This window comes from Vicugna pacos, chromosome 13 (assembly GCF_048564905.1).
Source record: "Vicugna pacos chromosome 13, VicPac4, whole genome shotgun sequence".
Lineage (NCBI taxonomy): Eukaryota > Metazoa > Chordata > Mammalia > Artiodactyla > Camelidae > Vicugna > Vicugna pacos.
The window spans coordinates 64,888,409-64,912,947 of NC_132999.1; the positions used below are offsets into that span (position 1 = coordinate 64,888,409).

The 24,539-nt window shown below is 56.4% G+C and overlaps 1 protein-coding gene across 1 annotated transcript in view; it reads right to left on the minus strand.

Annotated features, from left to right (window-relative positions):
- The window catches only part of AJAP1 (adherens junctions associated protein 1), a 103,042-nt gene extending 96,000 nt beyond the window's left edge, over positions 1-7,042 (minus strand). Inside the window, exon 1 of the mRNA XM_072975863.1 lies at positions 6,164-7,042. Within this exon, the coding sequence (XP_072831964.1) occupies positions 6,164-6,192 (29 nt within the window). The 5' untranslated portion in view covers positions 6,193-7,042. The remainder of the gene's footprint in view (positions 1-6,163) is intronic.
- Between the last annotated feature and the right edge of the window lie 17,497 nt (positions 7,043-24,539).

A 24,539-nucleotide genomic window follows, 5' to 3' on the forward strand; every position in this document is an offset into this window, starting at 1 on the left:
CCCCCATCTCACCCATCCCACCCCCACCTCTGGCCACTGCAGGTCTGTCCTCTGCCTCACATGTCTGGAAATAGCTGAGAGCGATCTTCAAAGTTCTTATCACAAGAAGAAAGCAAGCCTGTGACTACGTGTGGTGACGGATGTCAACTAGATCGACGGTGCTGCTCGTTTCATTCACACACAAGGATGGCCTCATCACGTTGCACAACTGAAACGAATAAAAAGTTGTCTGAAAGTGACACCTCCATTTAAAAAACAGCGTGCGGACTTTATCAAACGCAGTACAAGTTCCACAGCTCTCATGGAAGACAGGAGCAGACGCATCTTAAGGTGGGTGCGTGTCACAGACTGTCCCCGGTCTCCTCTACCTGCCCACCCACAGACTCACAGACTGACCAGAACCTTCTCAGTCAGTCCCTCATGGGTACAGCAACTGTCCCAGTCTCCCAAGAAAGCCGAGGGGAAGGGGAGCCCTCAACCCACTGGAAGGCAGGTTGTTTCGCCTCTTGCCCGAGTCTGCACCCTAACGTCTCCCAGTCCCCCCTCGGTGGCATCTTGGCTCCCCCACTACACCGCCAGACCCGTGCACCTGCCCTCGTGCTCTCTTCCAGTCTACACTCACCTTTCCTTTTAAGTTAAAGATCAGATGCCCTCCCTCCTGCTGAACTGATAACTGAAAGCGCTCAGTGGGGCAGTTTTTCCCGGACACGTCTGCATGCCCACCGTGACTAAGTGTCAAGCCAAAAGAATGACTCTCTAATGGTGGAATTGCGAGCACCACCAAGTGGGGCTGAAGAAGTGTGGTATCTATCTGGGGCAGGACAGGGTCAAGGCCTAAGGCTGGCCCTGGATGGGCACTGCCTTCCTGGGTCTAGGTGTGGACTCGGGGATGAGTTACCAGAAGGGCGAGACTTGTAAAGCAAGGGCGCTGGGCCAGGCAGACAAGCTCACTCACTCACAGCCAGCTCCTGAGCATCTTCTACGGGGCACTGCTCTTCTCAAGAGGTGACAAAGGATGAGACAGTCCCTGCCCTCACGAGCCCCTGGTCCAGAGCCCAGAGCTTCCCCCCAGCACTAACCAGGAAGCCTGGACACAGACGCCCCAGCGTCCCTGGCGGACACGCCCCCAAGTCTCCATCGCCAGCCGCAAGGTCCTGGCACCACTGTGGGTGCGCCCTTCCCACAAGCCCCTGAGGTCACACCGGGCCTGAACAGCAACTCCGTGGGGAGGGTGGGCTGAGGTCTAGGTGGCCACCCACTAGGGGCCGGAAGTGACAGGAGGGCAGAGAGGCCATGGGCTCTGCACGCCGGCCCTCCCTCCTTGGCCGGCCACCCAAGAGAAAGTGCCACAAATGGCAGAAGTCCCAGCGAGTGGACAAACGGAGCACGTGAACGGGGCGGGAGGGGGAGGTGGGCAGGGAAGCACAGATGGACTCAGCACGGCAGCCGCCCACCTTGTCTTGGGTGGGAGGGGAGAGAGAGAGACAGCCTCTCCAGAGTGCACGCAGGGGATGGAGATGCACATACAGCCCCAGGCCTGCCCCCCAGCCCGCCGTGGCCCGGCAGCCGGACCTTGTTCTTTGCCAACACACAACACCTGGATGGTGCCCAGGTCAGGGGGCTGGGGCCGGCATGCACAGGATGGATGGCACTGCACCCACCGCCCTCCACTCCAGGTTCCCCTTGAGTCATGCTGGAGTTATTTATCAACTCTGAAGACCCTCTGAATGGTGGGTTTCTGGCCTCTCGCCATCCCCAGGGCCTTTTCCAAGGAGTAGCAACACTCACTGCCCTGCCACTTCCCTGCACCTATCTGGGCATCCCAATTAACTCGGCAGGTCCGCGGGGGCTGCCCCGTGCTTCCTTCCTCTGCCCACTGGCAGCAGTAGGGGCTGAGTCTTGCACACTCTCCTGGAAGGGGCTTTGGACCTGGCCCTGAGAAGCTCCCTACCATTCCTGGTTCACTGATGGGTACAGAGTGCTGCCCACAATGGGGAGCCACAGCAGTCACACCTCCTCCAGGTAGCCAGATCCAATCCAGGACCCAATGTGGATGGACACCGGGGGAGCCAGGGCGCCCACCTGAGGGCTCCCGGAGCTCTAACATGAGCACTGCAGCCTCCGACTTTCTATTAACTGAGAGTTAATCCGAGTTATATAACCACCACTTCCCACTGGGCGGCCTCCTGACTCATGGACTCCTTTGAATTCCTGGAAGGGGGTCCTAGAGAGGGAGAGAGAGTCAGTGGGCCACGGGGTCTGCCTGCTCCAGCTCCAGCCAGCCTTGCTCCCGCCTCCCCCTCATGTCTGATTGGCATCAGCCAGGAGAAACCCTCTCGAGCCAGACTTCAAACACAAAAATCTAGATCAGGGATATATTTGGCTTTCCAAGCTAATCTCTACATCAGTTTGGTCTCTACTGAGTTGTAGCCCTTTGAAGAAAACTTGGCAACTACGTATGGGAAGCAGATGACTCTTACGTAACCCCAGACAGGAGACCCTGGGCTCTGGGAAGCTTCGCAGTGGTCGGCCGGGGTAGGGGCGGGGTTTGATGTCCACCCTGTCCGTCAGGACCCGGGGTGCGGCTGCCCCCACCTGCTCCCGGCACCCTGTGGTTCTCCCACAAAAAGCCCCGGGGAAGGAAGGACTTAGGAAGGACCTCCAGCCCACATCTGCCAAACGCCTGGATGGCGCCCAGGCTGGTGGGCTGGGGACAAGGAGGGCGCCATGTGAGCGACCCCAGGGAGGAGGATGCAGGAGCCGGTGGGGAAGCAGCTGCTGGCTCTCCAGGGACCAGGAGACAGACGTCTCAGGGAGGCGTGGGGCTGTCTCAGCCTGGGAGCCGCCTTGCCCTGCTCCCCACTTATCGCTCTTTCCGATGCACAGAAGAAAAGGAAGCAGGTGATTAAAATAAATCAACAGAAGGTACAGACGGGGAGGAGCTGGCTACCCTCTCCTCTGCTTGGACAGTGGGTCCCCTGGGGGGAGGGCGGGAGTGAGGGGAGGGGGAGGCACCCGTGTGGTAGAAAAGCTGTGAGCTGCCTCTTAAAGTGGTGATTTATTCCAGTAATACTGGTGCTGGTGAGCCTCACGGCCACTGACACCCGATGGACTCCAGTCGCAATCAATTTGGTGGCAGCAGCTGGAAATGGGTGCGAGCCACAGCTGACCGGGAGGACAGTGTCTGCAGACAGAGACTCTAACTCCGACAGCCTCTGAAGCCTGGCTGCTCGTCCCCAGCTGCTGGAGGACTTTACAGGCCGGGACGGGGACAGGCGATCCCCCGGGACTGTGCAGTGCAGCCCAAATGTGGTACAGCGTGTCTAGTGGGCCTGGGGACTGAGAAGCAGCCCAGGAAAGAAGAGAATGCCATTATGCTGTCACAGACCCACCCCCGCCGCACACACAGCCAGGGCCTCGGGAACAGAAGGGGCAGCAGAACCTCAGGCAGAGGGACCACAAAGGACATGCCCGGGAGGAGTGCGGTGCTGGCCGCGGCACCCTCGAGTGGCACCTGGCAGGTGCCTTGCAGGCTCCGAGCCCCTGTCGAAGCTGCGACGTGGAAGGCTGTGGCCACAGGGGCCGCTCACACCCAGGCAGCCCAGCTCCAGAGTCCCCGTCGCTCGCTGAGTGAGCGTCCCCTCCACGCGGCTCCGGGAGCTGCTTCCTGTGAGCTCCGACGCAGCTGGCCGCGCTCCGGGGCCACCTTCACAAGGGGCCTTCATTTGTGCGGATAGAAGGTATCTCTGGAGTTCTGCTACAACTACCACCGAAAAGGCACAAAAACAGCTCCGAAAGCCTCACGCTGCTCTGCCTCCTAAGAAACGGCTTCACACACACAGCTCCCTTCCAACGCAGAAGCAAAAATCCAAGCCCAGACTTTGTCTTGGAAGCCAGAGCTGGGAGCCCTCACTCAGGCCGTGCCCAGAGCCACCTTCGTCACCTGGGCTCCAGGCTCCACGTTTGCCTGATCTAACCGGGCCTGAAGCCGGCAAGCGCTCACCGGGGAACCAGGGAGGGGCTTGGGAGCAAAGACGATGAGCTGTCTCAAAGGAAAAAGCGCCTCCCCAGGGCTCAGGCCAGCACCCGCTGGCTTTCCGTCGCCAACGCTACCCTGTGCCTGGTGAGACACAAAAGCAAAGAGCCTCCAAGCACAGCCCCTTCTCCTGGCCAGGGGACAGTTCTCAGACATGACAGAGCTCGCTCCTGTCATCCTCCCAGAGAGGTGACAGCTTGTCCTCAGAGACACATTTACCGAAAATCTCTTGTGCTAACACTGAAGGGAAAAACACAAAAGGTCAAACTTCAAAATCACCCACAGAACTATTTCCTGAAGCAAAATCTAGAGTAGATCTCACTTGGGGATGCCTTAGAGGAACTGTTTTAGTGAATTTTGAACCAGCAGAGAGGTTTCTTTCCTTGATATTTACTCTTCTCTCTTTCTCCAAATCTTTCCATCTAGCAAGTTAGTAAAAAAAAAAAAGATGTCGGTTCAAATAACTTGCCGGCAGTCAATCAGAAATGGAGTGCCAGACAGCAGCTCGGGAGGTGTCTGGGAGACCAAGGTGCTCCCTCCGCGGAGCGGGGACCCCTCTGATCTTTCCAGAGGCCCTGGGGTCTGGCAGACACCGGGGAGGCAGAAGGCAGGGCACCTGGAAGGGGTCACCCGGGCAGAGCTGCTCTTGCTCCATTTAGTCTGCGTCCCAGAATGGCTGAGCCTAAATGTGAACCAGTCCAAGCACAGGACATCGATTCAGGCCGAGCCAATACCCAACGCAGTTCTCCTCAGGATTAACCTTTTAAAGCCCACACTGGGGAACAAGACCCTGTCACCGAAGGAAGGCATGCCGCTTTCCAGAAAAATGCCAATAATAACATTTGGCAATTTTCACTAGATGCCTTCACCCTGGGAGTGGAGAACTGTCTCATAAATCAAGGGTGGCTTGAAAACGCTTGGCGGGCTCCGTCCTCTTCCAATTTCTCAAAATCAGGACGCGCACTTGATTCTCCCTTCAGCTCGCTCTCCTCCCTCCCCCCAGCTCTTATCGGGTGGCGGTGGGGGCGGCTCAGGCAGCCGGCTCCAGCAACGACTTGCCCCTTTCTCCCCAACGCGGGAGCGCAGTGCATCCCAGTGGACGAAGTCGAGAACCACACGCCGGCTTCCCCTGCCTCCGCCTATGTCCTCCCAGCTCTCGGATGCAACCCGGGACCCAAACGCACCAGCTCCGCCGAGACCCCCGGCAGGAGGGCGACGGCTCGGAGGCAGCCTGCGCCGCCAAGGGGGGCAACTGCGCCCTGCTGGGTCCGAGGCTTCTCGAGGCAGGGGATGAAACCCGAGCTCCACGACAGGCGGGCAAAGTTTCTCGAAAAGGGTCTTCCTGGTTACCACTACCAGGGGCCCCGAGCGCGAACCCCCGGTTCCTGCCGGCCCTGGAGTCTGGGACACAGACAAGTCCCGGGCGCTCCCGAGGGTGTTTGTGTGAGGCAAGGAGGGGGTGCCCGCCTGTGCTCCCCCAGAACCCCAAGGCCTCCCGCCCCAGCTGCCCGCCAGCTGTGCGCGCCCGTCGGGCCCGGAGGTCACCGGCAAACAGCTGGATCGGCTGCTGGGAGCCCGGGAGGCCCCTGCTCAGCCCCGGGGCCCGAGGATGGGCAAAGGCGGACAGAGTGGCTGTTAGGCTTCGGTTTCCGCCAACTCCGCCTGCCAAGCTCTCGCCGGGAGCCCGGAGCCTTGGCTTTCCCCGGCAGCCCCGGCCCCCGCCCTGGGTCCACAGCCCACCGCGCCCAGCGGCCCGCGCCTCGCTCGGGCCCCAGGGAGGAGGCGCGCCGGGGCGGCCGGCCAGGACACTGCGCTGCTGGCGCCGGGAGCCGCGGGCGCGTCCGGTTGGCCCCGGTACTCGGGAAGCTGGGGCGGGCACCCCTGCCCGGACTCGGGCGCGCGGAGCCTGGGAGAGCCAGCCCGCTCCCTGCGGAGCCGCGGGGCCGCGGGGCCCCGAGCTCCTGACTAGCGCCCCGACCGGGCTTCCGGGGCACCGGCCGGCCGCTCGCGGGGAGCAGGGAGGGTGTCCCTTTATTTGCAACACCGAGGAAAGCGCCGCTCCAGCCTAGCGCGGCACCCACGCACCCGCGCACCCACACGCACCCCGGCGCGGGCCAGGTCGCTCACCTGAGTCCTAAAAGCTGTTGAATCCACATGGTCACGTTTCGGGGAGCGGAGCCTCAGATCTCGCTCGCCCCGGCCATCTGCGCGGCGTCCGCGCCCGCTCGCTTCCGTCCCGCGGCGCCGGTCTCTGGCTCTCCGTCTGCCGCCGCCCGCTGCCCGCCGCCCGCCGGCCGCGGGGCGCAGAGCGAGTCAGAGCGCGGCCGCGCGGGGCTCCATGCCGGCCGGCGCGCCGCCGCCGTTGGGGCGCATGGCTCAGGCGGGGCGGCCCGCGGGGGCGCACATCCTTCGGCCGGGGCGTGGGGCTCGCGGCCCCCTCCGGGGGCGACCCAGCGAAGGCGGCGGCAAGGCGGGGGCGCCCGCTGCCGGCCCGGGAGGGGCGCGCTCCGGCGCCGCGACCGCGCAGCGAGGGTCGGAGGAGCGCCGGCTTCGCCCTCCGGGGCGGCGAGGAGGGAGGCGGGCGGGCGGCGCCGCCGCGCACTGTGCGTCTCGCGGCGAGACTCTCGCTCCAGCCCTCGCCTGCGCCGAGGGGGCGGCGCGGTCCGGGGGTGCGGGCGGCGGCGACGCTGGCGGACGCGGATCCTCTCCGCGGGCCGCCGGGACGGGGTGCTCTGCCTGGGACTCCTCTGCCGGTCGGCGCCTCTCAAGTTGGCCGGGGGCTCCGTCTGAGCGCTCGCTCTGCAGACGGCCGCGGCGCCAGAGGCCGGCAGGAGGCGGGCACCGGAGGCGCGCGGGGTGAGGGCGCCGTGGAGCGCGGGGTGTGGGGACGCGCGGCGGCGGCGCCGCGCCGAGGAGGCGCGCGGGGATCCCGGGGCCCCGCCGCCCGCGCCCACCGCGCCCGCCGCAGAGCCGCCGCGCCGCTCAGCCGCCTCCCTCCGCGCGTCTGTCTCTCCGCGCGCTCGCCCCCGCCTCCCCGAGCGGGTCCCAACTCCGCCCGCCCGGCCCGGCTCACGTCACCCGCTTCCCCGCCCCTCGAACTGGAGCCCGAGCCCCCGGCCCGGCGCCGGCTGCCGTTCGCCGCCCCGCCTCATGGTGGCCCGCTTCGCCGCGCGCATCTGTGCGCGGCCCCGGAGCCGCGGCAGGCGGGGCCCCGGCCGCCCCTTCCCCAAGCCTAGCCTCGTCCCGGTCCCCACCTTGGGAAAGGCTCGAGAGAAGCCGCGGGCTCGGATTGGACCGCCGGGCGCTGCCGGATGGTGTTGCCACGGTAACCGGATGGCATGCGAAGCAGTTCGAGGTTCTGACCCGGTTACTGGTGCGCCCAGTGGACCCGGAGAGCCGGTTTTGCGGGGGGCGCTCGTGAGGAAGCATTCGGGGGCCGTCTGGGCCGGGGGCTCCAAGAAAGTTTTCTCCAGGCGGAGCTGCGCGAAAGCGGCCGCCGGAGTCTGGGAGGCGGGGAGAGTTCGCTCTCCCCCTGCGGCCTGGGCCCCTGTCTCGGGCCCTGGTGGAGGAAGTCCCTGCGTTCCTGGTCAGAGCTTCGGCACCTCTGCCCCAGCCCAGCCGGGTCGGTTCTGAATCCTGACGCTCGAGCAGTCCCCAGGCCGAGCCTCCGGCAGCCCCAGATGCTGCTGGGCCAGGCCCTGGAGGAGGAGGACTCCAGAGGGGTCGCTGGGGAGTTTCGGGACCCCAGCTTCCCACTCGGCCGCACGCGCATCCTGGCCCCTTCCCCATCCCCTGTGCATACCCGGGTGGGTTGTATTTGCACGGCCTTGACTAGAGGAGGAAGGCCCCTGTCCCTGAGAGAAGGGACGTCCAGTGAAACCCCCCTATTAAAGGCTAGACCTGCTGACTCCGGAGAAGCCCTGCTTTCAACTCTCCTTGCCTGCGAGGGAGGTGCCAAACCAAAGGCCCTAGAAATCATGCCAGTGCAGCTCTTGTGTGGCAAGTGTGGATGTGGGGGTCCAGGGAGGGGAAGAGGGAGATGATCTATGCAGGTGCCCCCCCAGCTAAGCTCTGTAACACGGCCCCCAGGCCCAGGTGAGAGACCGCCACTTAGCAGAAAAGGCCTCCCTGAGGGGCAGCCATTTGCGGGGTGGAGTGCGGACGGCTGGGATTGTAGACTCCCAGGCATGCTCTTCATCCCTGAGCCTCCAGGTCCTTGAGAGCCCAGGGGTCTACTCTGCCCAGGCCAGAGGATGGGGTGGGGGGTGGGGGGTGGCCTGCTTCCCCAAGAAGATTCCGGAGGAGACAGGGCAGGGGCAGAGAGGTGTGGTGGCCAGAACCCAAGTCTTGACTCGGGCAGACCAGCTGTTTACTCACTGTGAGGTCCTGGGTACATGATCTAACCTCAACATCCTCAGTTTTCACACCTGTGAAATGGATTCCATGTTCCCTTCCACACAGAGATTTTTATGGGGGTTAAATGAGATCGGATTCACTGTTACTGTCTAAAGACGGCACAGGCTGAGTCAGCACTTTGCTTACGTGACCACTCTTGGCTGGTGTTCTCCCGGGAGCCCTCTCCCAGAGGTCTGGGGCAGATCCCAGAGGGAGGTCCGGGAACAGCAGGCTGAACCCCCCACCCCCTCACCAGGGGAGTAGCGATGCCCTCACTGCTGCCACCTAGCGGGAACACGTGGGGGTGCTGCACCAGAGAGGTGCTTCCAGAACATCCCTGGAGGAGCTGCTGGGCGAGGAGCCGCTCTGCTCCGGGGACCCCCTTCTGCAGCCCTGTGCAAGCCTTGTGCGGGACCTCGTGTGAGGACGCTTCTGAGTGAGTGCAGTAAAATGCACAGGATTATTAGGAAACCAGGCATATTGAAACGTATGCTCGAAACATTAAATTCTTGACATAGTAAAGTAGAGGGGCAGAGAAATACGTTCTTTTAATTACGTGAAGTAATAAATTGGCGGATCCAGAACGCCCCACAGTTTGGGTGTGGAGATGCGCAGCAGAGCCACTGGGACCCGTCCACAGCGGCAGCGAGACCACGGGATTGGGCGGCCGTCTCGGCGTGACAGTCACAGGTACGTCACACCACCTGCCTACCTTTCTCCCGGGAAGAAATGCTGGATTTCGGCTGTAACTTTTTCACCATCCAAGTGTAAAGACCCCTTGAATTCTACGCACGTGTCTTGGGGGATGAGACCTCAGGTATGAACGTCGGGGCCAAGAACTGAAGTGTCTTCTGGAAGCAGCAGTCAGGATAAGCAGGGGCAGTCAGGGGGGGGAAGCTACACGGCGGGCGGGCGCCGAGTGAGTGCCGTCCCCGTAAATCCCGGAGGCGGGGAGGAGAGGGGGCGGTCGCCCCCAGCCCCGCCCAGCTGGAAAGTGAGACTTGGGGGGGGCACTGATGACACCACTCCAGCTCCCCCAAAGAGGGCAAATCCCATTGTTTTGTTTGTTTGGATTTTTCCCTCTTGTTGAAACATTGTCGTCTTTTACACGCCGAACAATAACAAACCCGTGAGGATGCTTCGCCCTCGGTGTGACTGGTTTCTTGTACTTTGATGGCATCTCATGTTTCCTACCTGTTCACCTTCCTCCTCTCTTGGGAATTGGGGGGCGGGGTGTAAGTCGTCCCCCACCCATCTCTCTCTCTCTGTCTCTCTCACGCACACGCACATGCCCGCGTACCAGCTTCAGCAAGGACATAGGGAAGTTTTCAGAAGTACCCACCATGGAAAGATCACCTGGCCCCCCCCCCGGGGGGGGAGTCTGCTCCCTGGAACCTGGAATCACAGGCTGGCATGGACTCTCTGAGCCCCCTGGCCTCTGCCCTGCCCTATTTTCCCAACAAAGGAGCCGGCCGACCCCCAGGAGGCCCTCTTTGAAGCTCTCTCAGGCCATTTACCTAATGGCCTTCACAGGCATGGCTATTTTTAAAATCCATCCAAAGCCAAACTAAGCTGCCACTGTTCATTTTTCTCCCAAGGAGGCAAGCGTGTCTTAAGCATGACATTTGATTAAGTAGCGAAGTTTGTGATTTTAAATGGAAGGGAAATGCTAATTAAAATTATTGTAAGTTTCTTGAAAGCATTCACACTGTCTTCTCTGCCCCCTTACTTTACTAGCGCCCCCCCCCCTTTAGAAATTTCACGTGGTGATGGGAGGCCGGGTGGGGGTGGGAAGGAACTTCAAGTCACTTTTGCTTCTGGGGGGAGGGTAAGGGCCCAGGCCTTGGAATCCGGCGCCTACCCCTGCCAGCATCGCATCAGAGCTGTCCCCAGGTGGGGCCGCAACCCCGCTGCCCGCTCCAGCTGAGGGCAAGGGCAAGGCTGCCAGGCTGGAGGCTGGGAGAGAGGCTGAGACTCCCCCGACGAAATGACTCCCAGGACAGTCGCCTCGCATCTCAGCCTGGCTGTTAGGGAGAACGCAAGTTCTCTGCTGCCCATGCAAACAGGCGTGTGTATCAGAAAGAGAAACGGTCCCCTGCTTCCTCTGACCAGGTGATGGGCGAGAGGGCTGCTGAAGGATTTGAGCCAGGCTGGTATGGAGAAAACCTGCTTTCAAGTCTTTTGGGAATTCTCTGTGATGGCACATTTGCCTATTCTACTTAGATGAGCAAGGAAAAGAATGAATTCGCATCGCAAAATAAAGTGACAGTTTGACCCCAGTCCCCTGGCATTGCGGGGTCTGGAGGTTTGGGGCATGAAGCTGGAGAGAAGAGGGGAGGGTCTGGAGGGTGGGCAGGCACGTGTGGGAAGCCAGGAGGGCTGGGGTGCCCCCAGAGGACGGGCGCGACCCCCAGCCGAGTCCTTACACCTTCTCATAACTGTGACTGGGGTTTTTGTCCCGCATCGAGGTTCTGCTCTAAGGCAGTGGCCTGAGTTAAAGGGGTCAGGGAGTGAGGAACAGATGGTCCCTGTTTTGGGGCAGTGGGACAGGGGGACACCCAGTGGCCGTAGGAGACAGGAGGAAGAATTGGGACACAGTGACTAACTCTGGAAGGGATGTAAGGAAAATCCGCTCCCTTCCTCACATTCCAGAAGACTCTGGGCCTTGGGCAGGTGGGAAGGCTGGTAGCAGAAAGCACTGCCTGACTCCACAGAGTTCTCTGATGGGACTCCAGACAGATTAACTGCGTGTTAATGAAAAGCGGTGGGATCAGGGGCAGGAAGGCGTCCGACCCTTGGTTACACTTACGATAAGGGAAAGGGGCTGGGGACGCCACTCGCTGGCCCCAAGGGCCTGACGACTCCTTCTAGGGGGAGAGGTGACGGGGTGAGGATGCGCTCACGGCAGGACCGATCCCTGAGACTGTGCAGAAAGTAGCAGTGAGACTTCCTGGGGACAAGCTGGCCAGATGGGGGTGGGGGTGCACAGGGGATGACGTCTGACCCGCCCCGCGCTGGGAGTGGTTGCTGCTACTGGCTGGTCCAGAGACCCTTGGCTCCAAGCAAAAAGGGCAGAGCTGGACACCACTGACTTCAGGCTGCTGACGTCTCTTCCAAATCAATTCATAAACCACATCAGTCAGCTCAGGCTAGCTAATGCTGCATCAGCAGACAACCCGTGGGAGCTCGGTGGGTGAACCCAACAAAAGTCTATTTCTTATTCATGATCAGGACGGCCAACGGCTCCACCCGCCCTTCTGCACATCATCTTCACTCTGGGACCCAACCTGGGGGAGCTGCGCCCACCCGGATGCCCAGTCACAGAGCACAGAGCAAGAAGTCGTGGTGGGGCCTCACCGTGGCACTTAAGTCTTCCCCTGGGAAGGGGCATATGTCACTTCCATGTGTCTTTGACTGGCCAGAGCAAGTGCCGTGGCCAGGCTGACACCAGTGGACATGGAAACATAATCCTCACATAGGGAGAGGCAGGCAACATTTGGACATTCAAACAATCTTCTAGACTTATGAGTAGGTACCAACAATTCAAAGAGATTCAATATCTTGTTTTCACAGAGCCCCCAAACTTGATAATGACAGAGTTTGTTCAAAGAAAGGAAGTGTATTTTCTAGAAAGCATGCTGGGTTTGCATACTTCTTTCTATCTCCAAGCTCTAGATAAATCTTTGATTCTCAAGGTTGGGGAATTCTGGACTAGACTTCATCCCCTACCAAAGACTCAGGCAGCTGACGAATGCTGACACTTGTCAGCAGTGATGGGGGAGGGGGTGGTGAATGCCTCATCCCTGACAGTATAGATAGATGGTCAGATCATGTGTCTTTGGGGGCTGTGCTTCTCTCCAGAGGAGACAGCAGTGGTTAGCCAAGAAAAATCATCACCATCACCTTCATCAGCACCATGACCATCATTAACCCCAATGTCATCACCATCATCACCATCATCAGCATCAGCATCACCATCATCATCATCATCACCATCATCACCATCACCATCATCACCATCATCACCACCATCACCATCACCATCATCAGCATCATCATCACCATCATCACCATCATCATCACCATCACCATCATCACCATCATCACCATCATCACCATCATCATCACCATCATCACCATCACCATCATCACCACCATCACCACCATCACCACCATCACCATCACCATCATCAGCATCATCATCACCATCATCACCATCATCATCACCATCACCATCATCACCATCATCACCATCATCACCACCATCACCATCACCATCATCAGCATCATCATCACCATCATCACCATCATCATCACCATCACCATCATCACCATCATCATCACCATCATCACCATCATCACCATCACCATCATCACCATCATCATCACCATCACCATCACCATCATCACCATCATCATCACCATCACCATCATCACCATCATCACCATCATCATCACCATCACCGTCATCATCTTTAAGAGTTTTGCTGATGCTCAGGATCTGCTCAGAGACCCATTCTTAATGAACTAAAAAGCGTCTGATCCTTCTATGGCTCCCTTTCTCAGCCAGTAATAGTCGGACTCTGTCTCCCTCCAGCAGCAGCTCAGGTGGCATCTGGGCTGCTCTCATCCAATCTAGTGGGTAATTGAGCAGAAAAGCCACTTCCTCTAACAGTGCCTCGTCTGAGCACTTATCCTCGGCTTGAAGAGGTTTCCGGAACATGCCAAGGAGGGAGGAAGACTTGCCACTTATTGAGTGCCCTGATGCAGAGCAAACACCCAGCTGGTTTGCCCCAATGTAGCCTGAAAGTTGGCCCTGTGTAGGCGTCAGCTGTGACACTGAATGGCACATATCTGATCTCCTGTAACCTCCACAACACCCTGGAGAGGCTGGAGATGTTCTCACACCGGAGCCTGCTAGCATCGCGCAGCTTGGGCCCTGGCAGGGAGGCTGGCAGCACTTCTGGGAGGGAACCTAGGGCAATCTGGGAGGTGCGGGGGAGCTCAGGGGCTGTTTCCAGCTAGGAGGAAGGTGTTCCAACATTGTAATATCTGGCATGTCTGCTCCCGGCCATGCTGGCTGAATACCAGGCCTGATCATACGCATATGCGTGAGAAGTTCAAGGTGGATGGTCGAAGATCCCCCAGCAGGGAAGGGGTGACTCGGCGATCCGGCCTGGGTCTGTCCAGTACCAAGGCTCTCTTTGGTGTACCATATGAAGGTCACTCGACAGAAACCCACTTCACTGCCCGCTTCCTGAGTATGTTAAAAAGCAGAAGCACGTGTTCAAGACAGCGATCCCCAAATTCTACCAGTGGCTGACCCGGACCATTATCTCCTTACATACAGGTCCTGGTCCCTGCATGATCAATGCTGGCCCTTAATTTCACTTTTGGAATTGTGCTTTTATGAAATGTTCACTTTTATTTAGTCTTCTAGGGAACTTGGCTACAGTTACACACTGCCAGATGACCACTCAATAGCCATCGTCCCCACCCTTACTAACAGACCTTTGGTGTTGGGGTGGGGGCTGATAAATGTGCCTGGAGGGAAGTTTATATATAGCCCAGCCTCCCTTGTCGCTGGGGTGGCTGGCAACAGTTCTGGCCAAAGAGGTATAAGCAGAAATTACTAGATGGGACTTCTGACAAAGTTCTTTAGAAGGGGGCAGACCTTTTAGCACATGCCTTTTGCCTTCTTTCTCGTCCTTACTCCTGCCTGGGATGCAGGTGGGATGCAGGAGACAGAGCAGCCACATCGTAATCATGAGGTGACAGGTATGCAGGTGGAAGAAATAGACCAAAAATGCCAGAGCAAAGGGATAGAAGGAGTCCAGGCCCCTGGGGCAGGGCAGATATCCACAGGGATCCCAAATTACCTGCCTACAGACTTCCTGTTAGACGAGAAAAGTAAATCTCTCATTTGTTCAAGCTTCAGTTGATTCGAGTTTTCTCTAACTTTTGTGCAAATGTAATCCTCACTTAGAGCAGGCTAGTTCTTACCTGTAAGCCTGGTAAGACTCAGAGGAAGGCCTTCATTTCTTCAAGATTCTAAATTTTCTGGGGTGAAATTTTACTAACTGCCATGAAAGCTTATAGTCAAAGAGGACGACTGAGACAAATTTGGAGAGCAAAAGTCTTAGCAGAAACGTAACATAGGGGTTTTCTGTCTTCACATTATCCCCTAAACATCTTGATCTATGTCTGTTTCACCAGCATCACATCTTTAGCTGAGCTCTGCTTGGGGATGGGGGTGGTGACTGTAAGGAATCCTTCATGCCTTTGTTCCCGTGTTTTTGGAAATTTCACCAAGCGAAGAGGTATGTTTCGTGTCTCCCAGGAGACAGCAACTCCTGGCTCGACTGGGTTTGATGTCTCATGCTCTGAGTTCTCCTTTGTTGCAGGAGCCAACGAAAGGCTTGGGAGAAGGCAGCACAGGTCTGCAGTGTCTGGAGCAGGTGCTTAAAAGCTGAGTCAGGCCCGCGGCTTCCCACATGAGCTTGAGGAGTTTCGTTTCTCCAAGCTAAATAAAGTGACGTCAGCAATCCAGGACAGCTCTTGTAGGAGTGATGTTACTAGAACCCTTCCCTGCCGCCCCCACCCCCGTAATCAGCAGAGATGCCTGTATCCAACGAGAGGATGCTTGCATTAATGAGAAGGACACAGGTTTTGTTTTTTCCTTTTTAAAAAGAATCAAACAAATAATTTCAAGTCCTGCCTCCACCACGTATCAGCTGCTGATCTCAGACCAGTTGCATCACTGCCTTAGCCATGGTTCTGACATCTCGCAAATGGGAGAGGAAGGAGCACACCTTGGGGGGATTAAATCAGATGACCCGGGCAACTATCCTACCGTGTTAAATGCCCATGAACCATTGCCATTATTAGGAAGGGGCTGTGGTCAGTGAAGCTGGCATACATCTGAGGGCAAGTATCAGCTGTTTATGAATTTATTCTTCATGCAACAAGCAATTATTGTGCACGGTCCTAGGTGCCAGATATGCCTTGATAAGTTCCACACACCTGGTCTCTGTCCTCATAGGATTCGCATTTCAGAGTTGAATTCAGACAATAAACAGATACACAAGATAGAAATGCATAATTGTCTGCTGAAAACTTTCTAGGGATCATAGGCTGGCTATTAGCTGGTACTCCACACCATCACCTTTCTTCTAAGATCTCTCCTGCTCGCCGGGGCTAGAAGCCTACAAGCTACATTCTTAGCATTCCTTCCTGTGGAAGCAAATGATCCTGGGAATGGCTGTGGATGAGTGTCTGGCTCTCAGAAGAGACACACAGACTCACAGGAGGAGAGCCAGCGTTACACCCGCACAAGTCCACGAGAGTAAAAGGTTACTCAACAGTAGCAGTAACATCGCTCAGGCAAGGACCCGCTGAGCGCTGTGAGGGATGGAGGCTGCCTGTGCCTCTGAGCAGCATGGGAGGGAAACAACCACACACACACACTTGGGTCAGTTTCTCTCTGAGCAGAGCACTCAGAGGCTTAGAGTCAGCCTATTGCAGAAAAGCGTGTGACAGCTCCGTGTTACAGCTCAGTTGTGACAGCAACCTGGATCCAGGCGAGAGCCCAGGCAGCACGCGGAGAGTTGGAGAACTCAGGTTTATTACGCCAGTGGGCCCAGAGGAGTTAACACTCCAAGCTCTGCACCCCGTCAGCAGGTTTACACAGGCTATTACAGACTGCCAGTCTAGACTTTGGACATTTTGTAACATCATATGCAAATAAGGTATAACGAAGGTGACTAATTAGGAACAAGCTTTGTAGAAATGGACCAATCAGGAGTGAGAGAAATAACCAATCAGGAGTGAGCTCCATGCAAATGAAGCACTACAAATGGGCCAATCAGGAGTTAGCTCAGGGAACCAATAGAATTTTAGGGGTAAGTTCCACTTTCCTAGAAGTCAGCTGTTTCAGAGGCAAAAAGTGAGATGGAGCCGCTGGGCCAGGGAACTGGATGGTGCTGGCAGGAGAGCAGTGGCCCTGCCCGGGGGTCCTGCAGGTCTTTTTTTATAGAGCCTCCCACCTCAAGCCCTCCCTCCGTCCATGTATTCCTGGAACTCAAATGCATTCTAGGACTGATGAATCAGACAAATGAGGTCTCTCCTCTCAGGCTGTTTTTTTCTGGTTCAGTTTAGTGGATTTCAGAAAACATGGGCTAGGCAAACACCCCTTTGGAACCTGGACTTGGGATCAGGGTCTGGTGAGATTCCTCAAGCCCCAGACATCCAGGTTGGAAGGTTAGTAAACTCTCTGTGATTGGGGCATCAGGCTCATTAAAGCTGCTTGAAAGTTGGGAGAGGGGCAGGTAGCCTCATCCACACAATGTTTAAAAAGGTGATTGCCAGCCCGGGAGACACCGGTGTTGGAGGGGGGGCTCTCAGCAAGCAGAGGGGCCACATGTTGCAGACCTGGGACTGTTGTCCTGGGGCAATTCTTTACACTACCCTGTCTCGCTCTCAGAATGTCTCGATTTAGACTATACATTCTAGGCTGACACAGTCAATCAAGTATCCCCTTGTCAAAAGGTATCAGACATTAAAGACAGACCACCTGGGCATTTAAATCCCTGGGGGTCTTAAGACTGAGAGGTTAAAGTCCAGCTGGAAAGTCCAGTGGAAGACTATTCAGCTGTGACAAGGAATGAGGCACTGATGCATGCTACAGTATGGGAGACCCTTGCAAACATGATGCTACTGCAAGGAACTAGACAAAGGGACATGCAGTATTTATGAGAAATGCGCAGACCAGGGAAACCTAGAGACGGGGGTAGATTACTGGCTGCTCGGGGCTCTGGGGGTGGGTGAGGTGGGAGGAGGACGGGGAGGGGTCACTAAAGGGTACGATGTCTTTCTGAATGATTTGAGGTGATGAAAATGTTCTGAAATTGACTCGATGGTGGTTGCCGAGATCTGTGGATATGCTGAAATCACTGAGTCATACAATTTAACATGGCTGAGCTGTGTAGTGCGTGAATTGTATCTCAATAAAGCTGCTTCAAAAATCATGCAGGGGGTAAAAAATCCATTCTAAGTAAAATAAACCAGTGGGTTTTAATGTAATACAGTACACAAGGCATGAATATGGAATTCCACGTTGCAACTAGCCGTTGAGAAACCGCCACTTGTCAAATCTTTGTGTGGTATCAAACAAGATACCCACAATTATCTGAAAAAGCTACTAAACCACTCATCTCTTTTCCAACTACATCGATGTCTGAGGCTGTTTTCTTTAAACTTCAACCAAAACGACATGTTGTAACAGACTGAAAGAACACACAGCTGTGAGGATCCAGATACAATGTCTTTTTAATTTGGAAATGTTATTTTTAATAAAAGTGTTAGTTACATTAATAACAATAATTAAAGAAAAAAAGAGTGAGGCTCAGTGGCCAGCTGAGTGCGTGAAGTCAGCACAGTCCTGTTACCGAATTTACACCGCCCGTCATCCCTTCATTCAAAACAGTCATCAGCTGGTGCCTGAGTGATGAAGATGACGACTATATTAATTCCAGCTAACATTATAAACTAGTTACTCTGTGTCGAGTGCTTGATAAATTGGGGCCATCCACCCCAGACAGCTGCCCTTAAAGTGAGAGTGTCGTTAGCTCAGACAGCCGCTCGGCGAGGCAGCTGAGGGGCAGGTCCGTGCTGTATGCTCTGGAGCAGAGCCGAGGTCGAGCCCTGGTCTGGGTCCCTGGGGAAGAGGCACAGTCCCCTGCCTTTGTGGCCAACACACAGGCCCCCCCGTATGCACACTGTGGCCATGGCGTTCTTGGCGGGGTGTGGAGGCAGTGCTCGGGGAACCTTCCTCATCATCATTATGGGGGGACATAAGCCTCCTCCCCATGCTCCCAGGTGGGACTTCCAGTGCGGAGACTAAGCTCTGGGGGCAGTTAGAAAGTCCACTTGGCTGCCTGCTTCAGCCACATCCTGTGGGCTGTTGGTTTCCGCCTGCCTGCTTCCTGGGTGGCCAGCCTCATGGCTGTTAGGAGGTGTTACAAACTGGACATTTGTGTCCCCTCAGAATGCTGAAGCCCCATCCCCCAGTGCGACGGTCTTGGAGGTGGGGCCTTTGGGAGAGATTAGGTTTGGGTGAGGTCATGAGGGTGGGGCTCCCATGGTGGGATCAGTGCCCTGACGAGGAGCTGATGAGACCAGAGCTCACTCGCCCTCTGTTGTGGGGGTGCAGCAGGAAGGCAGCCTCCTGCAAGCCAGTGGGGAGCTCTCACTGGGAGCAGAGCCGTGGGTCTCCAGCCCCCAGAACCATGAGAGGTAAATGTCTGTTCTTCAAGCCACCTGGTCTATGGTAGGTGCTGTTGCGTAAGCCGACCCAGATAGCACCTTGTGGGATCTCCCTGCCAGCCTCCAGCCGGTGCTAACTGCCTCTCATGGTCTCTCATTGGCTCAGAGCCCCAAGAACTAAAATTCCTGTTTCTACTAAAAAATGAGTAGGGATTGGCCAGGTCCAAGAGGGTGGGCACAAGGACAACAAGAGAGGTGACAAAGTCCCCGATGGAGGAGGGGCCAACAACCTGCAGGGGGTCCCAGGATGGAGCATGAGGCCAGAGGGAGTGAGACCCATGGCCAAGTGTGCCCGAGCCCACGTCTGGGTGGTGACGCGGCTGGATTTCACCTTCCAATTCAGAATCACTGCAGTGCTGATCACTCACTCATTCACTCATTCATTCATTCGTTTATTATGCATCAAGGGCCAGCGTGAGCCAGAGTGAGAAGCTCTGTGCAAGTCCCCAGAGGTGCTGCCTGGACACAGGGGACTGGACCTCTGGGTCCCAGGTGCTCCTGGTGCCCCCGGGTGAGGTGCAGAGCTCTGAAAGGCACCCAGGCAGCCTCCAGCTGTAATGGGCGATCTTGGGCGTTGAAACAGGAGGCCGAGGAGAAGGCGGCAAGAGGGCAGGGCCTTGTCTGAGTGGCCACAGCCCCCGCCCCTAATTCTGCAAGCGGGCTTTCTTCTCGTGTTTCACTCTGGGCAGATCAAGTCCCCTCTGGGTAACTCCTGGGTGTGTGTCCATTCACTAAGAAACTACATCCACACGCCCCTTCCCCATACGGTTCTTCTCCCACAGAGTTCAAGAGAAAGTGGTCACAGTGGACTTGACTGAGAGGAAGCCCCACTCCGTACCAGCTGGCTGTGTGTCCAGATTTCCATCCACCCCCATGAACCTCAGTGTCACAGGGCCACCCTGTTTCAAGAAGCTGGAAGTTAAAATCAGACAGCAGGTGGGGATGCACTCTGAAAAAGGTAAAGCCATAATTCTGATGAACGTCAGTGTCTGGCTGGTGGGAACCTCTTACAGCTGCTGAGGGCTCAGTCACTGCCCCAGGGCTGCTCTGACTCAGGGACTGAGACCCTGATGCCTCAGGCCATCGAGAATGAACCTTCAACTGTCTTACACACACCAGTTCCCACCCAGGGGTTGAAGGCAGACAGGAAAGATCAGGGTCCGATCTGCCAGGGCACTGAGGAAGGGAGAGGCTATTCACCAGTCAAGCTGGACAAATTATGACCCGGAGAGGAGAGTGAAATCAAACCCCTGCCTCACACTGTACAAAAGCTCATCTCCAGCTGGCTGAAGGCTTAACACCCAGAAGGAAGTGATGCAACACTTAAAAGAATCGGCACCTGTATCTTGGAGGAGGGCGAGAGTTCTTAAACAAAGCAGACACAACTCTACGTGGAAGACTGAAACACGTGACTTCTCTAAAATTAAGAACGTCTGTTTATCAGAAGTCCCTTACAGACAGTGAAGACAAGCTCCAAACTGGGAGGAGGCCATTCCCATGTATGCAATTGGAAGAGCACGTGTATATGACCCAGCAGTCCCACTCTTGGGCATAAATCTGGAGGGAACTCTAATGTGAAAAGATACGTGCACCCCAGTGTTCATAGCAGCTCTGTTTACAACAGCCACAACATAGCAACAACCTAAATGTCCATCAACGGATGGCTGGATAAAGAAGCTGTGGAGTATTTATACAACGGGATACCGCTCAGCCATAAAACAGAATAAAATAATGCCATTTGCAGCAACATGGATGGACCTGGAGATCGTCATTCTAAGTGAAGCAAGCCAGAAAGAGAAAGGAAAATATCATATGAGATCGCTTATATGTGGAATCTTGAAAAAAAAGACACAAATGAGCTTGTTTACAAAACAAACAAACTCAGACATGGAAAACAAGCTCACGGTTACTGCGGGGAAGAGGGCTGGGAAAGGACAAACCGGGAGTTTGAGATACGCGAATATTAGCTACTATACATAAAACAGATAAACTACAGGTTTCTTCTGTGCAGCACAGGGAACTATATGCAATACCCTGCAGTAACCTATAATGAAAAAGAATACAAAAAGGAACATATGTATGTGCACGTATGACTGAAACATGACGCTGTGCACCAGAAACTGACACATTGTCAACTGGCTAGACTTCAATAGAAAAAAGAAAACGCAGGTGGTCAAATATCGATATTTGTCAAACTACACATCAGTAATGTGAGGATAAACAACCCATTGGGCAGACGGACAAAATTGTAAGAAAAGACATTTCACAGAGGAGAAAATCCACATGGCCGACAAATACTTGAAGAAATACCCAACCTCCTTAATGATCAGATTGAGTACAGACAAACCAGAAAGACTGGCAGACAATGTACAGCATGACGGTCTTCGTAAAAGTAAAATTTAACACTACCAGCGGTAAATTCCCAGGAGTACGCAGAGGTACGGCACAACGATTTTAAAAGAAGGGATGATAAACATAAAATCCTGGATGAGGCGTTGCAGAAGGGTTTTCTGCTGGCCAGGGAATATTTCTTCTCCTCTGTTTACCAGACGATTCCCAGAGCCAAGGCGTCCCGCAGCCTCTGGTCACCCTGCTAGGCCAGAGCGACCAGCAGGTGCTCACTTGGGCCCTGGAAGAACGAGGCATAGGCTGCTGTTTTTTTTCCCCCCAGGATCAAGGAAGTCAGTGAGCCACCCTCAGCTTGGCCCTGACAGCTCCCCCTTCTAGAGCCTGCCCCACTGTCTTGAAGAATCCTGTCTTTTCTTGCCTCATTTCAGCATCTCCGACACACAAGCATTCCCCAAAGATCCTTTGCTTTGGGGCCTGTGGGACGCTCCCCGCCTCCCCGGCACAGGACAGGGAGGGAGGGCTTGGCCTCGGGGCCATCGGGCACCTAATGTTGAAATGCACAAAGGGAGACACTGTCCCGCCTCTGCTTTGCAGGTCACTCCCCATGGCGAGCGTGCCTGAGTGAGCTTCCCGGCTGGAGGTCGCATCCCAGTTCCAAAGGCTCCATCCTTCACTTTTCGTCCATGTTTTCCTGTAGCTCGAGAGGGATGGTCCACAGATGCGAGCATCTTGTGACTTCTCTCACCGCCCAGCCTCCGCCAGCTTCCCGTGCTGCCAGCGAGCAGTGGAGGAAGGGCCTCAGGGAGAGGCGGGGGGCAGTGCGGTGAGCAGGGCGTCCTGGGCGACCGGCCTGACCGGCCCACCAGGGATGGCGAAGCACGTCTCCCCTCCCCCACCCCGGCTATCGCTAACTTCACGAGCTTTAGGCACGCACACCATCTGAGGCTCTCACTTGACCCGGTCCAAGGTGAGGGACTTCCCTGTATTTGGGGCAGAACAGACGCTGCCGCCTCCTGAGTCCAGCACGCAGGGTGGACACGTGGCCCAGAGCTGCCGAGGAGGGTTTGTCCTGGATGCTAACATGTTTAAGTCCCTGGTGGTCCCAGGGGCTCCTGCTGTGACACTAAAGCATTTCTGCTGGATGTTCAAAAGGCCCGGGGCAGCGGAGAGGAAGCCCGAGGTGGGAGCGCCGTCTCCCTGCAGCCGTTTCTGCATGAGCCACGCTCCTGGGCCGGTACCCTTCCTGCTTTAGGATGGGCAGGGCTCAGGTTTGCAGCATGTAGGCAGAGAGCGCTAATTAGCTCTCCCCTAACTTCAAAACTGAAACCCCTGCACACGCGGCATCCTGATTATGATGGCTGCTATGACCATGACTGCAGCACGGTGCGGCCGCCTTTTCATCCCCGAATTTCAAAGCAGGCTGCTTTATAAGGAGATGGCTATTCGCTGGTACAATGAGAAGCAACCTTTGATTTCAGACTCTTGATGGAAAAACCTCTGATTGCTTTCCACTCAGCGTGATTAACAGGCTGAGGAGGTCCCTTAGAGAGGATGTGTCTGTTAAGTGGGATCTGGGCACTGGTGTCAGAGGCAAAAGGTCCCCTCCACACTGCAGAGAGCAGTTCCTTGGGTGTCTAAGCTTCCGAGACCCTCTGCAGCCAATTCTGCCCCTCCTCAGGTTCATTCTCTCCCCAGGAGCCATGGCGTCGATCAAAGGTCAAGGGCAAGCCAGACCCAGGCTGACAGCGCAGCGCAGCCAACGCGCAGGCTCCAGCCAGACCGCTTGTGCTCAAGCCCTGGCTCTGTGTTGGAAATTTCAGCTCGGGCAGGTTACTTAACCTTTCTGTGCTGCCATAGAGTGAAGTTAAATAGGAGTGTCTACCTCTTGGGGGCCGTTCTAAGTACTGGATGAGCCGTCACAGATCCAGCCTTGGAAGGGTGCTTGGCGCACAGTAAGCTTGCAGTGAACTGTGGTGAAGTGGGGGGTGGCCACAAGGACATCACTTCCCGGCTTCAAGTTCAGCAGTGGATCCCAACTCTTCCCCCACGACTCAGACCCTTGACCTGGCACCGAAGGCTCTTTGGGGCCTGGCCCCTCTTGCCCCTCTGGGTAAGTGCCTTGGTGCTCACCACCATGGCGCCCTCCCAGCCCAGCATCGCCAACTCCCTGCACACCCCGAAGCTCTCTGCACCGCTTCCCTGGCCCTTGGGCTTCTGCACTGGCCAGTGGGCCTTCTTGGAAGCGCCGCTCATGTTCCTGGGCAGCTGGCCCTGGTCCTTTAGGACTCAATTCAGTGTCACCCCTCTGGGAAGGCTTCCCAACCTCCCTATTGGATTAGGTGCCCTCCGCTGGTGTCCACAGAATCTACCTGTCCTCTTTGTTGCCATGACCCACGGCCAGTCTCCTCCTCCCTGTCCTCCTCGTCTGTCTTCTTCCTTCACCCTCATTCTCATCTTCATCTTCTGTCCTTCCCGCTGGACCATCATTTCCTCCAGGGCAGATTTTGAAATGGCCATTTTAGGAACCCTTCTGGGCTTCACCAAGAACACACACACCTCAACGTGTAGTTTGGTGTTTGTGGACAAAGGCGATGTCCACACTTCCTCAGGAAGCTCCTTCCCTTCTATTGAGCTTCAGGGGTCACAGAGAGACGAGGTAGAGGGGCCAGTCACTGCCTGGCTCGCCGAGGGTGCTGAGCGGTGAGTCAGCGGAGGGGGATGATCCGATGGGTGAGCGTGAAGGCGGGCAGTGCCGGCCACCCCGGCCAAGGCTGGAGCAGGGCTTCTGATGCCCCCCGATCTGCAGGAAGGCCCTTGGGTCACCTGGCAGACTCACTCCACTACGTCGCCGTAAAACCTTCTCACGTATCAAAAGACGCCACTTCACCCAGTGAGCAGACGATTCTTTTCATGGTTGTTAAATACCCTAAGAGCCGAACTCCTCTGGAAGCATGTTACACCAGGAGCTCTGCGGGATGCCGGGCTCCTGCCCGCGCTTTGGGGTTCCCTGGCTGGGAACCAGAAGTCGGTTTGACCGAGAGGAAACGTGGGAGGAGGGATGCTTGCGGACAGGACCTCCCTGCGGCTCCGCCCTCCTGCCACCGGCGCTGCAGAGACAGGCAGTTCCCATCGATTATCTTCACACACTATTTTGGGCTCTGGGGACTTTTTAATAACAAATGAAAGCCACGCACAGTAGCTCAGGACGTCCGACTCACTCAGAAGCGAGGCAAGCCCCTCTTCCAGCAGAGGGGAGACCAAGGATGCAGGGAGATGGGGGTCCTGGTGGGAGGGCCAGGCACAGGGCTCAGCCACGGGGACCCAGGGGGAGACGGTTGCTCATCTCGGACTCACACCGTCCCGCCCGCTGCCGGCCACGCTTCCCCTCTAGCTCAGGGGCCCCTGTTGACCTGGGAGGCCTGAGGCTGTGCCTTCT